At 46.1% G+C, this 13,802-nt stretch overlaps 1 protein-coding gene across 2 annotated transcripts in view; it reads left to right on the top strand.

Moving 5' to 3' along the window:
• The window catches only part of ARIH1 (ariadne RBR E3 ubiquitin protein ligase 1), a 64,866-nt gene that overhangs the window by 12,282 nt on the left and 38,782 nt on the right, over positions 1 to 13,802 (top strand). For both annotated transcript variants that reach the window (XM_019504492.1, XM_019504491.1), the window contains exons 2-4: positions 1,048 to 1,192; positions 8,742 to 8,834; positions 9,157 to 9,212. In XM_019504492.1, coding sequence (XP_019360037.1) covers positions 1,048 to 1,192; positions 8,742 to 8,834; positions 9,157 to 9,212 — 294 coding nt within the window. The remainder of the gene's footprint in view (positions 1 to 1,047; positions 1,193 to 8,741; positions 8,835 to 9,156; positions 9,213 to 13,802) is intronic.

The following is a 13,802-nucleotide window of genomic DNA, read 5'->3' as shown; positions in this document are numbered from 1 at the left end:
GGTCCGATTGTAGCCTATTGCTCCCTTCTAGAGTGCCCGCATCCCCCCACATCTTAGTGTCATCAGCAAATTTGAACACGGTGCTTTTTACCCCCTCGTCCAAGTCGCTGATGAAGATGTTGAACACTTAAGTGCCTTCAGGTCAATTAGCGTTGAAATGGTGTGCTCCTTGGTTGTGACTTCATTAAAACTTTTTTTTTCCAGTTGCCTGTTAGTACTGATGCTTCCAGGGCAGATTCTCCTGCTTGTGGGGATGTTGTTCTGCCATCTTCTGTTTGTCACTACAATATTCATAATTGCCTTTGAATTCCGTTATTACGAAGCAGGTGCCCTCTTCAGAAAATCTAACCATCATTACCTTGTCTTAACTTCGACATATGAGGTTATTGCTTCTGCCTTTCACTTTAACTGACCTCAAATCAACTTGTCCTATCAGAATTTTATTGCTAGAAGCTTTTGTTTCAATTTTCCATTTTTGGTAGTATCAGAGGTTTTTTTGTGAAGCGCTAAGGTTGCATGATTATGAATTAGTTGAGTGACAGCTAACTTAATTGTGGAAATGTCTGACCATCCCATCTTTCAGGCTTGTACTAGCTTGGCTGAAATACACTGAAGGAATCGCCAGTTTGCTGGTACTCCCCTAGACTTCCACAGAAAAGGAGCTCCAGCCCCCAAATTAAATTGTGTGCTTATCAGCTGATCTAGGCTTTACAATACAGTCTTGACCAGATAATTACTAACTGCTACTCTGGAGAGGTTTATATATTTTTAAAGTTAAAGTTACCAGTTACCTCTGGAGCATCAAAAGCAACTGTGACCCTAGCACATTTAACTCCAAAACAGAACCTGCTGGATGTTAAGCTTCAGACAACTGGGATTAAAGTGTCATTTGGGCAAGCAGAATTCTGCAGTCCCATCAGCTGATGCTGCTGGGCAGTGCTCCTGGTCTTTGTTCTTCAAATGCAGATTGTTTAGAAGATGATTGCCTATTAAATATTTGTGTGTGATGACTTCACCCATCCTATTTTTGTTGTGTGCTTTGTGCAGGTACTTTGATGGCAACTTGGAGAAGCTTTTTGCTGAGTGTCATGTAATTAATCCAAGTAAAAAGTCTAGAACGCGCCAGATGAATACAAGGTCATCAGCCCAGGACATGCCTTGTCAGATCTGCTATCTGAACTACCCAAACTCGGTGAGTATGGTAGCCCCGTGCACAAGGCTTTTGTTTCTCATTCACAAAGTCTCTGCTTCTTAGTAAGACTCTAATTGTATGTTTTTAGAGCAGACACTTTGCTTGCAATGTTTAGCCTCTTAAACCTTGTATAAGGCCTTAAGAATGAAGACTTGTACTCTGTAGGCCTTAAAATTGTCTTTTAAAAGGAATAGGAGAGTGAGGGTTAGGATTGAAACTTATAATCCGCAAAATGATCTAGGAAAAAACACTTCCCATCTTCAAATGTAAAGTGAACTTTCATGTTTAATTTTCCAGACGTGCTTGGCCTTCTGTTTGTGTATACCATGTTACAACTCGGTTATATGAAATTTCATACCATTCCCCTTAAATCTTTTGTTTAAACATGGTGTTTGGTACAGCAGACATTCAGAAAGTTAGATTTTGAAAAGTACATTTTTAAAACAAAAATTTTCACTTGTTTCATAGTTAGTAGGTTTGGAAGGGACCTGAGCAGATCATCGAGTCCAACCCCCCTGCCATGGCAGGAAAGAGTACTGGGGTCAAACAACCCCAGCAAGGTGATTGTCTAGCCTTGTCTTAAAGACCCCCAGGGTAGGAGCCAGCACCACTTGCTTGGAAGTTGGTTCCAGATCCTAGCTGCCCTGACAGTGAAGTAGCGCCTCCTAATGTCTAATCTGAATTGACCCTCTGCTAGCTTGTGACTGTTATTTCTAGTCGCTCCTGGCAGTGCTCGGGGGGACAGGGAGCAATGCCTGCTGGTCCCCTCTGACTAGTTTGTAACAGGCCACTAGATCCCCCCTCAGCTTTCTTGTGGAGGCTGAACAGGTTCAGGTCCCGTAGCCTCTCCTCGTAGGGCCTGCCCTTCTGCCCCCTGATCAAGCGAGTGGCTCGCCTCTGGACCCTCTCCATGTTGTCCACACCCTTTCTGAAGTGCAGCGCCCAGAACTGGACGCAGTACTCCAGCTGCGGCTTGACCAGTGTCGCATAGAGGGGCAGGATCACATCCTTGGACCTGCTCGAGATGCATCTGTGGATGCACAATAAGGTGTGGTTGGCCTTCCTGACTGCATGCCCACACTGCCGGCCCATGTTCATCTTGGCATCAGTGATGACTCCAAGATCCTTTTCTGCCTCTGCACTTGTTATTTATAGTGAAAGCAGACTAACTAGAAATAACCTTCAGAGTTTAGGATCTTATACACGAGCAGAAGGTTGGAACACGGGGATTGGCGACACTGCAGACAAGGGAAATCTGCAGGTTTTGTTTGGTTTTTTTTTTTAAGTGAAAACTTTTCTTGCTTCAAGTTTGACAAATAGGATGATGTTGGTGGGGGAGGCAGGATCAAGAGAATCGAAGATGCTGAAATTCTTCTATATTGGCCAGTCTGACTAGGTCTTCCCTGCTAGTAGATTGACACAAGGGGCTGCTATTTTTAGTTTAATATTTAATGTTTGCACCATAATTTCCATTCCACCAGCACTGATTTGTATGTGTGTCAAGAAGTAAAGATGGGCACAGGTTTGTTTTAACCTTCTGGAGTCTTAAGAATGGTAGTTCTAATTGTTCAGGCAGATATAGCAGAAACATAGCACATTTACTGTAGTCAATTTATGATACTTGTAGTAACCACATTTTGAGCAAAGATTTAGGATAATCTCAGATTTGTGGCGGGATATTTGAGTAATGAAGTAAAGGTGTTAAGTAACAAAAGTGGGCAGGGGGATTGTATTCAAAACCATGTTAATATGTCCAGAGCTAAGCTTATTTCAAATGTACTGACTGTTTACTATATTTGTGGAGCTCTGAGCATGGTATGCATTAAGTGGTGTGAAGTTGTGGCAGCAGTGCAGTTAAGTCATTCAGGTTAAAGTGAGCATTAGATCAAATTTATGTTTAAAAAGGTCACATCCATGTGAAACACAAAGGAAAAAAAATGAAAAAAGGGAGAAACTAAGGAACATAACAAACTAGGGCCAGATAGGAGGCTCTTTATAATGAGCAAAGAGCAGCCCAAAACTGGCCTATGGAAAGTAAAATTGGATTTTAGCAAAGTCCTAGATATGCTCTTTGCTCTGTTGTGGAAATGTCTTTTCCTGGAAAATGGCTTAGAGCAGGGGTTGGTAAACTTTTAGGAGCAGCCAGCCAAGATAATGCAACTTGGTCTGAAAGTGGGCCATTGTTTGCAACCTGGCTACTGGCAACACTTCCTCTGCTAATGCATATGGAACCCAGCTGCTGCTGAATGTTTCTTAGGCTAGGGACAGACATTCAAAAAGCCTGAGCCTGAATTGATTCAATCTTTGCAGGTTAGTCTAACCTGGCTAGGCTAAATTAGTTTTGTAACCAGACAGACTTCCCAGAAATGCAGGCACATGCTTACAGTGGCTGAGGATACAAGCTGGGGTGTCAAGGGTGCAAACTGGGGTGATAGCCCTGCTCCCTGTGTTTTGGGGGGCCCTGCAGAGCCGGGTGGAGCAGTGGCTCTGCTTCCAGCCACTTACTACATGCCCCACCCCCACCGACATTGCTGTTGTCAATGGCAGCGGCAGCTTCTTTGGGGCTGGGATTAGAGTGGGGCAGGGCCTCGCCTGGGCTGATTTGCCCTGGGCCCTGCACCCTGCTCAGGTCGCTTCTGCTGGCTACAGTCTGTGCTGTGGGAAAGAGGAGGAAGGGATCTCTGCTTAAGCAGCAAGTGGTGGGAGGGGAGGGGGGCATGGGGAAGCCAGGAGACCCTGGTGTGCCTGCAAGTCTCCGCTGGAGCTCCAGCCAGGGAGCAGAGGGGAGAGACCAGCCCTGCTGGGGAGCAGAGAACTCCGCCCAGCCCAGAGAGCAAGCTGGGAGAGTCTGATTTAACTTAAACCACCAAGGGATTTGGGACAGACATTGCAATAACCAGTTTGAACCATATCATGTAAGCCTGATACTACATTCAACCAGGTTTATCTTAAACCAGCTTCAGCCATTTTCAAACTGGTTTATGTGCACTGAATATCTGTTCTGTTGCAAGTTTAAATCAATTTCTGATCAGTTAAACTGGTTTATGTGTGATGTCCACCCCTAGCCTTATTGTTCACAGCCCTTCTTCCCTCTCTCCACCCCCTCCAAATTGTTGCTGCCACCCTAGATTCTGGGGTGGATAACATCGCTTAGCAGGCTGCATCTGGCCTATGGGCCATACATTGCTGATCCCTGGCTTAGGTCCTACACTCATTCATCCTCCTGAAGTGGTTGGCCAGCCTGCTTCGTTTTGCAAAAGTTCAGAGATGTAGGCTAATTGTGTTCTGGTGGCTTCAGGAACGCCAGCTGAGACCTAGGCCCCCCTTCTGAGCATTATACAGACAAGTAACATGATGTTCCTCTGGAATTATTACATGGGTATAAAACAAAAAGGAAGTAGGAAGATGAAACTATTTCAGAAAAATAGAAGTCTCTTTTGACCATGGCTTTGCTAGCAGCTAACATGCCTAAATTTGCCAGAAACTTGTTGTTTTTCCCCCTTATTTCTTTTTTCCTGAATTCACAATCACGTAAATTGTTCTAATCATCCCAAAACTGTGACGTGTGTGTGTGTGTGTGTGTGTGTGTAAACTACTTACATAAGCTTCCATTCTTACCTTGGCTGTGTTTTATTAGCCTACCTTTCAGGTTTCCATTGTGCACTTTGGGTCTAGGAGTGTCCTTGACTAAAGTACTATTTTGCTGACTAGCTGTGGAGGCAAGACTCCCTTCCCTGGAATGAGCAGCACAAGACCTTATGTGGCAGGGTGATCGAAGTCGGTGGTTCTTAACCTTTTTTTGTATCCGGATCTATTTTTAAACATAGATTGCTAGTCCTGACCCGCTGCCCCCACCCCCAGGCCCAAGCCCCATAGCATGTGGTGCCAAGGGGTGCTTGTGTGTGGGCCATAGGGGGTCCCAAGCAGCCCCTTGCATGCTGGAACTCTGCCAGCCTGCTAGGGAAAAGCCACCATTTCCCACATTTTTCTCTTTTTAAAGGAGAATCCATTTTAAAAGTTTGTTGATCTATTTTTAAAGTTAGTTCATGACCCTTTCATACATTCTTGCAACCCACTTCTGGGCCATGACCTACAGGTTGAGAAACATTGATCTAAGGGCAGATCTTTATCAGCTGAGATTCTCAATTTTGTGCTGGAAACATTTCGTAGGCATTGGCCAGTAACCAAGAAAACTTTTGTCCTCAGAAATGCAAAGAAGTGGTTCAACAAAGACAGACTTCTCCCCCCTCCCAATTCCCCTCTCCTTCAGCACTCCCATGTCCCCTTTAAAGATGATATGCAAAAAGGAAATTGTCGTGTTGGTTGCTTTGCATGAAGGGGGTGAGGAAGAGCCTTCAACCTTGTGTTTTTTGTTAGAGATTTTTGGACGACGTCTGATAACCAGGGATCCTAGTTCTTCCTGACAAAAAAGTTTGCAAATTCTCTGGTTAAAAACCCCAAAATCCGTGATTAAAATGAAAGCCCCCCCCACAGCCCTCTGGCCCTGCTGGTGCCCTTCACTTCCTGCCTCACAACTCCCCCAGCCCTGCTGGGGCCCCTAGCTACCATGGGATCATGGACCTGGGTCTGAAGCCCCTGCCTCTGGCAGGAGTGGGCAGCTGCTGCAGTGGAGTGGAGCCTGTCATCTCCTCTTTTTCTGCCCCCTCACCTCCGCAAGATCTGTGTGGAGCAGGGGTTGTGTGCTGCCTGCTGCGGGCTCCTGCCCTACCCGATGTGTGAGACCCAGGGCTGCAAAGAACAACGGGGGCTGTGCAGGAAAGCTCCTTGCCACTGCAAGCTCCACACTGCCCTGGCAACATGTCCCCTGCACGTGGCTGCAGTGGGGGCGGTGGTGCTGGGTTGCATACAAGGGACATGTTGCCAGGGCAGTGTGGAGCTCACAGCAGCAAGCAACTTTCCTGCATGGCCCCACTCTTGTCTGCAGCACCAGGTCACACCTGCCAGGCTGCAGAGCCCTGGGGGAGGGCAGCAGGGCAGGAGCTGAAGCCCATAGTGGGCAGCTCATGCCCTGTGCACAGATCTGGGGGCACTGGTTCCCCCCTGGGCCCCCAGGAGTGCACGCAGCAGCAGTGAGCTTCCCCCAGACGAGCTGTCTGTGGCCCTGTCCCGTTCCCTGCTGGGGTCCTGCGGCCATGCACTGCAGCCAGGCATTGCCTGGCTGGGCTGCGGCCCCAAGCCCTAGGCATTGCCCTGCCCTACCCAACTCCTCCCCTCCCTTCCGATGGGGGCCTCAGTCCCACCCCATGACTTACCTGCGGGAGCTGCTCTCCAGGCTGCCTGGAGGTCATGTGCCTATACATGCACATGGTGCCCCCTGCATGGGGGCTGCCCTCCTGCTCCCTGCGGGTTTCTTCAGTAAAATGAGAAATCAGCGTTAGCCTCTGGTAAAAGGTAAAATCCATGGTTTTCTCCATTTTCCTGTGGGAAATTGGAAACCCTGGATCTCTGCTGATAACTCAAACTGGTGGGATGTTGGCACTGTGGGTACTGAGGTAGTGAAACTGTTCAGTCAGATGTGAGGGACAGGGAACTGTTCCATTTTGATTCCAAAAGTCTCCTAGCAAACCTAGAGATAAGCAGGCTTGCCATTAGTAATACAAAGTTTAAAGCAGAGAAACCACCTTCTTTAATCTGATGCCTTTTATCCATCAAAAGGCAACAGAAAGGGCACTAGTCCAGCTTTTTTCCCTCTAACAGATCACCATAACTCTCAGAACATAGGATAAATACTCTTTTTCTGTGTTCTATGTCAAGGAACTGGACTATAGTAAATTCATCTGCAGGCCCCATCCCAAGTAGCTCTTTACATCTATTACATCCATTCCTACTATCTCTGTGTACCTTCCCCATTATCATGGTACCTTCCATATTTCTTCCTCCACATCCTTTTTATACACATCTTATGTCTGTGGATAATAATATTTTTACATAAACATACCCTGTATTGAATTTGGACTGTCCTGACTGAGTACACCACGCTGATAGCAGATAAAGCTGGAGAAGCTCTAGGTAGAGAGTGAAGGCATTAGGGTATTACTTTTGCACCCTGGGGTTTGATTTCTCTCCCCCCTCCCAAAAAGAAAACCCAACAAAAATGGTTTTGATTTGTTTGCCAGTTTCTTTGATGTCTTCCAGAATTCTTCATAATGTTACAGTTTAGAAATAAAGCATCTCTACCAGGAAAATAAACTATCTCAATACATTTCTGTCAAGGAGGGGCTTGACTTCAACTTTTCAGCTTTTACTGAATCATTCATGATCGGTGATTAAAATAGGACCCTAGATTATAATGCTGTTTGTTTATAGCACTACGCGAGCACTGGTGTGTTCAGTTTTTAGGTAGGGAGGTTGAAGAGTTTTACATACAGCAAGCTCAGCAGAACTGGGATTGCCTTTGAACTGACTAATATAACGGACTTGCTTTTGGAATAGAGTTCTCATAGCTTATAGTGGAAGGAGAGAGAGGGCATTAATCACATGTTTTTGGAGATACCATAGTAATACTGTAGAGATTTTCACATATCTTTACAGATGCCAAAGATGCCTTTAAATGAAATTACTGTGCTGTGAACAAACCTTTAATTCATGACTAACATCCCATTGTTGGAACAGCATAATGTCCGGCATGTCTGTACCTTCCCCAGGCTTCAGACACAGTTTAGTCCTGCCCATAGTTCTCACTTATACACCACCTTCATTTCAAAGTTATTCTTCTCTAGCTGTCTTATTGTTTCCCTGTCCCTCACATAAGTGTTCAGTCAGATGTCTTGGCACACTGCAGAGGATGATGCGTACAAAGCTGATGTCATCCTTGCCAGGTGGCTCTCTGCATGACAATCAGCTAATCAGTTGTATAAAATCTTGGTTGGGTACTGCTTCAGCCAGTTAGGCTGTTCAGTCTTGCCATCAGATAGACATTTGGGTTCTAGAGCAAGTCATATTGCTTGGTAAGCTGTAAGCACAAAGGTGCCTCCAACTCATGTTCTAAACTCTTATGACTTATTAAATGCATAATGCCTACTACTTGCTCTGTTTGTTAGCTGCTTTCACCTGCATGGGCAATATTTTAGGTGCCTCTTGCCAACGTGGTTGGTAATTATTCTGGAGCTGAACAGTTACGTGAGAGATGCAAATGCAGGAAAAATCCTGTGGGTATCATTTTACTGCTTTAACCTTCATTCCAAGATGCAGCATTTGTTAGCAACTTCCTGTAATACAGGTAGGGGAAAGCAATTATCCTTTCTTTTAGACTCATGCATCTGCCATAATTTAAAGGTAGTGGGGGTGGGAGGAGAAAATCCTCTCTCTACATTCTTGCTGCTGTTAGCGATGCAGAGTGCAGCTACACAGAGTGCACATTTAGAGCTGCTATAGCAACATACTGAGGTGGTGGCAATGCAAAGGAAACAATGCAGTATCCTTGGAGCAGTTACAAATTCTGTCCTGGGAGTAAGTAAGGTGAAATTAAACTTCACAGCAGCAGGAAGGACAGAATGGGTACAATGTCATGTGCTTTTTGTCTTTGCAGTACTTCACTGGCCTAGAGTGTGGACATAAGTTCTGTATGCAGTGCTGGAGTGAATATTTAACTACCAAAATAATGGAGGAAGGCATGGGACAGGTAAGGATTTATCTCTGTGTGCCTTATGCTGGGGAAGGTGGGTGGAGAGAAGCGTAACTTTTTTGCATAAACTGAAAGAATAATACTGCGGAAGACAAGTTCTTTACAGACCTGTTGAAGTGTCTAATGGTGCTTTGTGGGACCAAAACATTCGGTGCTAAAGAGCATTTTGCTAGCGTGTCTGGATGAAACATCCTGAGTTCTAGTTTTGCTGTGCAAAGTCTTCTGCTTGCAATAAATTCTGGCCTTGGAGTTCTTGCTTCAAGGAAATGGGCATGAAAACTGTTTCAAGGCTTTATTGGACCCCTCTCTTCTCTTTCAGACTATTTCATGCCCAGCTCATGGCTGTGATATCTTAGTTGATGACAACACAGTTATGTAAGTACACAGTTGATGGGTAACCTTTCTTTGTTTCTTCGTTTTGTCCCTTAAACACTATGTATGATCTGCCTAAGTCAAAGCCTATTTTAAAATTTCAAGGTGTCAAGAGATTGTTAAGGTCCCTGCTTGGTGTTTGTGTGTGCATACTCTTAGCTGTGGAATCCTACTTCAGTTATTGAGAGAACAGGATTTCTGACCTATTTGGGAAACCTAAAAAATAAACACCATGCACTCATCTAAAATCCCATTCAATTACTCTCTTGCGATTAGGAAGTCCTATATTCCTAAGGTAGGTCAGCACACTGGTTCATCAAGTTCTGTATTCTGCCTTGGGCAGCGAATTCCTGATGCTTCAGAGGAAGAGAGAAAACTGCCATAGTGCATTTAGCCAATTATGCAGAGTTATGCCTACCAGATGATGTGGGAGGTACATTCCTAGCCCCTTTGGGGAAAAAAAAAAATCACACCCTGAGTCATGAGATTTGATTTAACTGTCTGCATGAGTCTCTTGCTCTAAGTGGTGTTGCTCAAACAATTATTAAGCTATATTGGGTGGCTGTCATGCAGCACAAACTTCTCTGGGCTTCCCTTTCTTTGCAAGGCTTGGCATTTGCAAGGCATTACACGAGCAATGTGCTTTATAATTAGGGATTTACTTTATTCGCGATTTTACGTTTTTCGTGAAAAATGCAAGGGGGAAATGTGGTTTCTGTGGACCCGACAAAAATGGCAGTCTCCACAATTTTGGTGTAAAATCGCTGGGGGTGGGAGTGCAGACACTTACTAAAAGTATGCTATCTCCCCAGTGAGAACTAGCAGTCCTCAGGGCTGCTGCAGGCTGGCTTCACAGCCTGCCAGCGTGGGGGAGCCACTGACTTGAAGAGGAGCAGCAAAGGTGGTGGGCCCCCCCTTTACTGCTCACTGGCCAAGAGGACTGCCTGTTGTGCAGCCTCACCCCTCTCCTAATCGGCAGTGGGGGCTGGGGCTCCATGATGGGCAGCCTTCTTGGCCAATCAGCAGTGAGGGGTGGGGCTGCTGGGGCCCTCTGGCCAATCAGTAGTGAGGGCAGGACCACTGGAAAAATGGCGCTGCTTACAGCCCACAATTTTTACTTTGGTTCAGCAGGAATTCAGTAGATCCCTATTTATAATCTTAAACCCAGTCTATTCCTACTCTTCATGCTAAATAGTATTTAAATCTAAGCCACCTTCTGCCTGGAGCCATTTGCTGGCATTCGTTTATTGTCTGGTCTTCATTTGTTGTCTTGCATCGGTTCCTTGCAAGGTAGCAAATTGCCATGTCACTCTGCATGGAGACATTACTGAGTTGGGTATAAAATGGGAAGGAAACTTGAGTATATGTAGAAAGTTACTGCTTATGTGCCTCTAGATCCTACCAGGATTGGGAAGAAAATGAAGGGGAACCTGAAGTGCAAAATGAGAGCAACTTGCTTGTTTGTTAAATGACACTTACATATTTTAGTCCCTGCCTGGTACTTTAGATGTAATCTTTTATCAGAATCCTTTTTTTGTGGGGGGAATCCTAATTTACTCAGTATAACAGTTTCAGCAAGGACTTCACTCATACCAACTGATCAGATGCCATTTTAGTCATACTGTGCCACATTCATAGATTCATAGATGCTAGGGTCAGGAGGGACCTCAACAGATCGAGTCCAACCCTCTGCCTAGGCAGGGAAGAGTGCTGGGGTCAGATGACCCCAGCCAGATGCCTCTCCAGCCTTTTCTTAAAGACCCCAAGGTAGGGGAGAGCACCACCTCCCTTGGAAGCCCATTCCATATTTTGGCCACCCTTACCATGAAGTTTTTTCCTGATATCTAGCCTAAATCTGCTGTATGTCAGTCTGTGACCACTGTTCTTTATTACCCCATGAGGCGCCCCGGTGGACAGAGCATCTCCAATCCCTTGCTGTGTCCCCCTAACGAATTTGTAGGTGGCCACAAGATCACCTCTTAGCCTTCTCTTGCAGAGGCTGAAGAGATCCAGGTCCCTCAGTCTCTCCCCATAGGGGTTGTCCAGTAAGCCCCTAACCATACAAGTGGCCTTCCTCTGGACCCCCTCGAGTCTATCAACATCCTTCTTGAAGTATGGCCCTCAAAACTGGATGCAGTACTCCAACTGTAGTCTGACCAGTGCTGCATAGAGGGGAAGTATCACCTCCTTGGTTCTATTTGTCATGCATCTGCTGATGCATGATACAGTGCAGTTAGCTTTACTGATGATTTCTTCACACTGGTGACTCATGTCCATCTTGGAATCCACTATGACTCCAAGACCCTGAGAGGGTCACTTCCCAGGCAGGTGGTGTGCTGGATATTTTTGTGCCCTAGGTGCAGCACTCTGCTTTTTTTTCCTTGTTGTACTGTATCCTGTTGTGTACTGCCCACTTCTAACCTGTCCAGGTCTGCTTGCAATCTGCTTGCAATCGTTCCTTACCCTCCGGAGTGTGCGCGTCACCCCACAATTTAGTATCATCTGCAAACTTGGATAGAGTACGCTTCACAGCCACATCAAGTCACTGATGAAAATATTGAAGAGCACAGGTCCAAGGACCGAACCCTGCAGGACCCCAGTACCCACATCCTTCCAGGTTGATACTGACCCATCTACTACCACTCTCTGGGTGTGACCACTAAGCCAATTTGCCACCCACTAGACCATGTAAACATTTATGTCATAGCCTCTTAATTTATTTATGAGAATAGGATGAGATGCTGTATTGAAGGCCTTGCTGAAGTCCAAGAAAACGACATCCACCTCTACTCCTGCATCTAAGCATTTTGTGACCGTGTCACAAAACAAAACCAGATTGGTCAGGCATGATCTACCTGCTACAAATCCATGCTGGTTTCCCTGCTGCATTATTTTTCCCACTGGACTGCCACAAATACGATCCTTCATAATTTTTTCAAAGACCTTTCCAAGGATGGAAGTGAGACTGACTGGCCTATAATTACTCAGATCCTCCCTCCTCCGCTTCTTGAAAATAGGGACCACATTGGCCATTTTCCAGTCCTCCGGGACCTGACCCAAACACCACAAGCACTCAAACAGCTGTGCCAGTGGTTCTGGTATGACACCGGCCAATTCCTTCAGTACCCTTGGATGCAGCTCATCTGGGCCTGCTGACTTGAACACATTCAGTACACCCAAGTGACTCTGCACCAAGTCAGCGTTGACAGTTGTTAGGCTTATGTGCCTCTGATGCCCATCTAAGAACCCATTAGACGATTTACCTTGAACCCTGTTAACAAACACCGAGGCAAAAAACTCATTGAATAGCTCAGCCTTGTCCCCCCTCTCTGTCACTGATTGCTCCTTCTTGTTCAGTAGGGGTCCTATGCTGCCCTGCACTTTCCTTTTACTCCCTACATACCTAAGAAAAGACTTTTTGTTGTCTTTAATTTGTGTTGCCAGCCTCAGCTCATTAGTTGCTTTGGCCTTTCTAACTGCCTTCCTGCAAGTGCGGGCCAAGTAGGTATACTCCTCCTTGGTAGCTTCCCCCTGCTTCCACTGCCCATATGCCTTCTTTTTTGTTCTTAGGCTCCCCTGGATTTCCCTCTATAACCAAGGAAGTTTTTTGTCTCCTTTCCCCCTTTCCCTTGTTACTGGGATAGTCTCCCGCTGTGCCTTAATGATTGCTTCCTTTAGGAATGACCACCCTTCCTGGATTCCCATCTCGCCAATATTCCTGTCCTGCAGTGCATCATTGACTACACTCCTGAGCACACTGAAGTTAGCCTTCCTAAAGTCAAGCACTTCCACCCTACTAGTTACCTTACCCACCCTACGCTGTATGGTGAATTCATTTGATTGGTGATCAATGTCCCCAAGGTGACCACAAATCTGCAGCTCCCCTACCAGGTCTTCCCCCGTAGCCAGCACCACGTCCAGTAAGGCATTCCCCCTAGTGGGACCATATACCTCCTGCATTCGGTGAAGGTCCTGCACACAGGTTAAGAACCTACATGAACAGTTGGATTTGGCTGACTGCAGATGTCAGGGTAGTTTAGGTCCCCCATGACAACCACATCCCTAAACTGTACGGCCTCTGAGAGCTGTCTCAAGAATTCCAAGTCTAGCTTCTCCTCCTGGTGTGGTGAACTGTAGCAGACCCCCCACCACAAAGTCCCTTTGCCCATGGCCTCCATGTATCCTAACCCATAATGCCTCAACTTTCTCCTCCTCTGATCCCATTTTGACTAGGGTAGATTTATAATGCTCCTTTACATAGAGAGCAACCCCACCCCCTTTCCTCCCTACTCTGTCCCTTCTGTACAGCCTGTTAGCCCTCAGTGTGTACCACCCAGTCATGGGTCGAGTCCCACCAGGTTTCCGTTAGCCCCACTAAATCAAAGTTATTATTTGCAAGCAGAAGTGCGAGTTCTTCCTGCTTGCTCCCCATGCTTCTAGCATTAGTATAGAGGCACTTGAGTCCTCCAGATGGTGCCTTTGGTGCCCGCCCCCCCCATTCTGATGCCCAAAGGGCCCCTTAGTACTTAACTGGGTGTACTGCTGCATGTCTCGCAGTTTGTAGGTTCTAGACTCTCTACATCTCCTGCCTCC

Source organism: Gavialis gangeticus, unplaced genomic scaffold (assembly GCF_001723915.1).
Source record: "Gavialis gangeticus isolate Ggan-Ray unplaced genomic scaffold, GavGan_comp1, whole genome shotgun sequence".
Taxonomy (NCBI): domain Eukaryota; kingdom Metazoa; phylum Chordata; order Crocodylia; family Gavialidae; genus Gavialis; species Gavialis gangeticus.
This window is presented reverse-complemented; position numbering and strand designations above follow the sequence as displayed.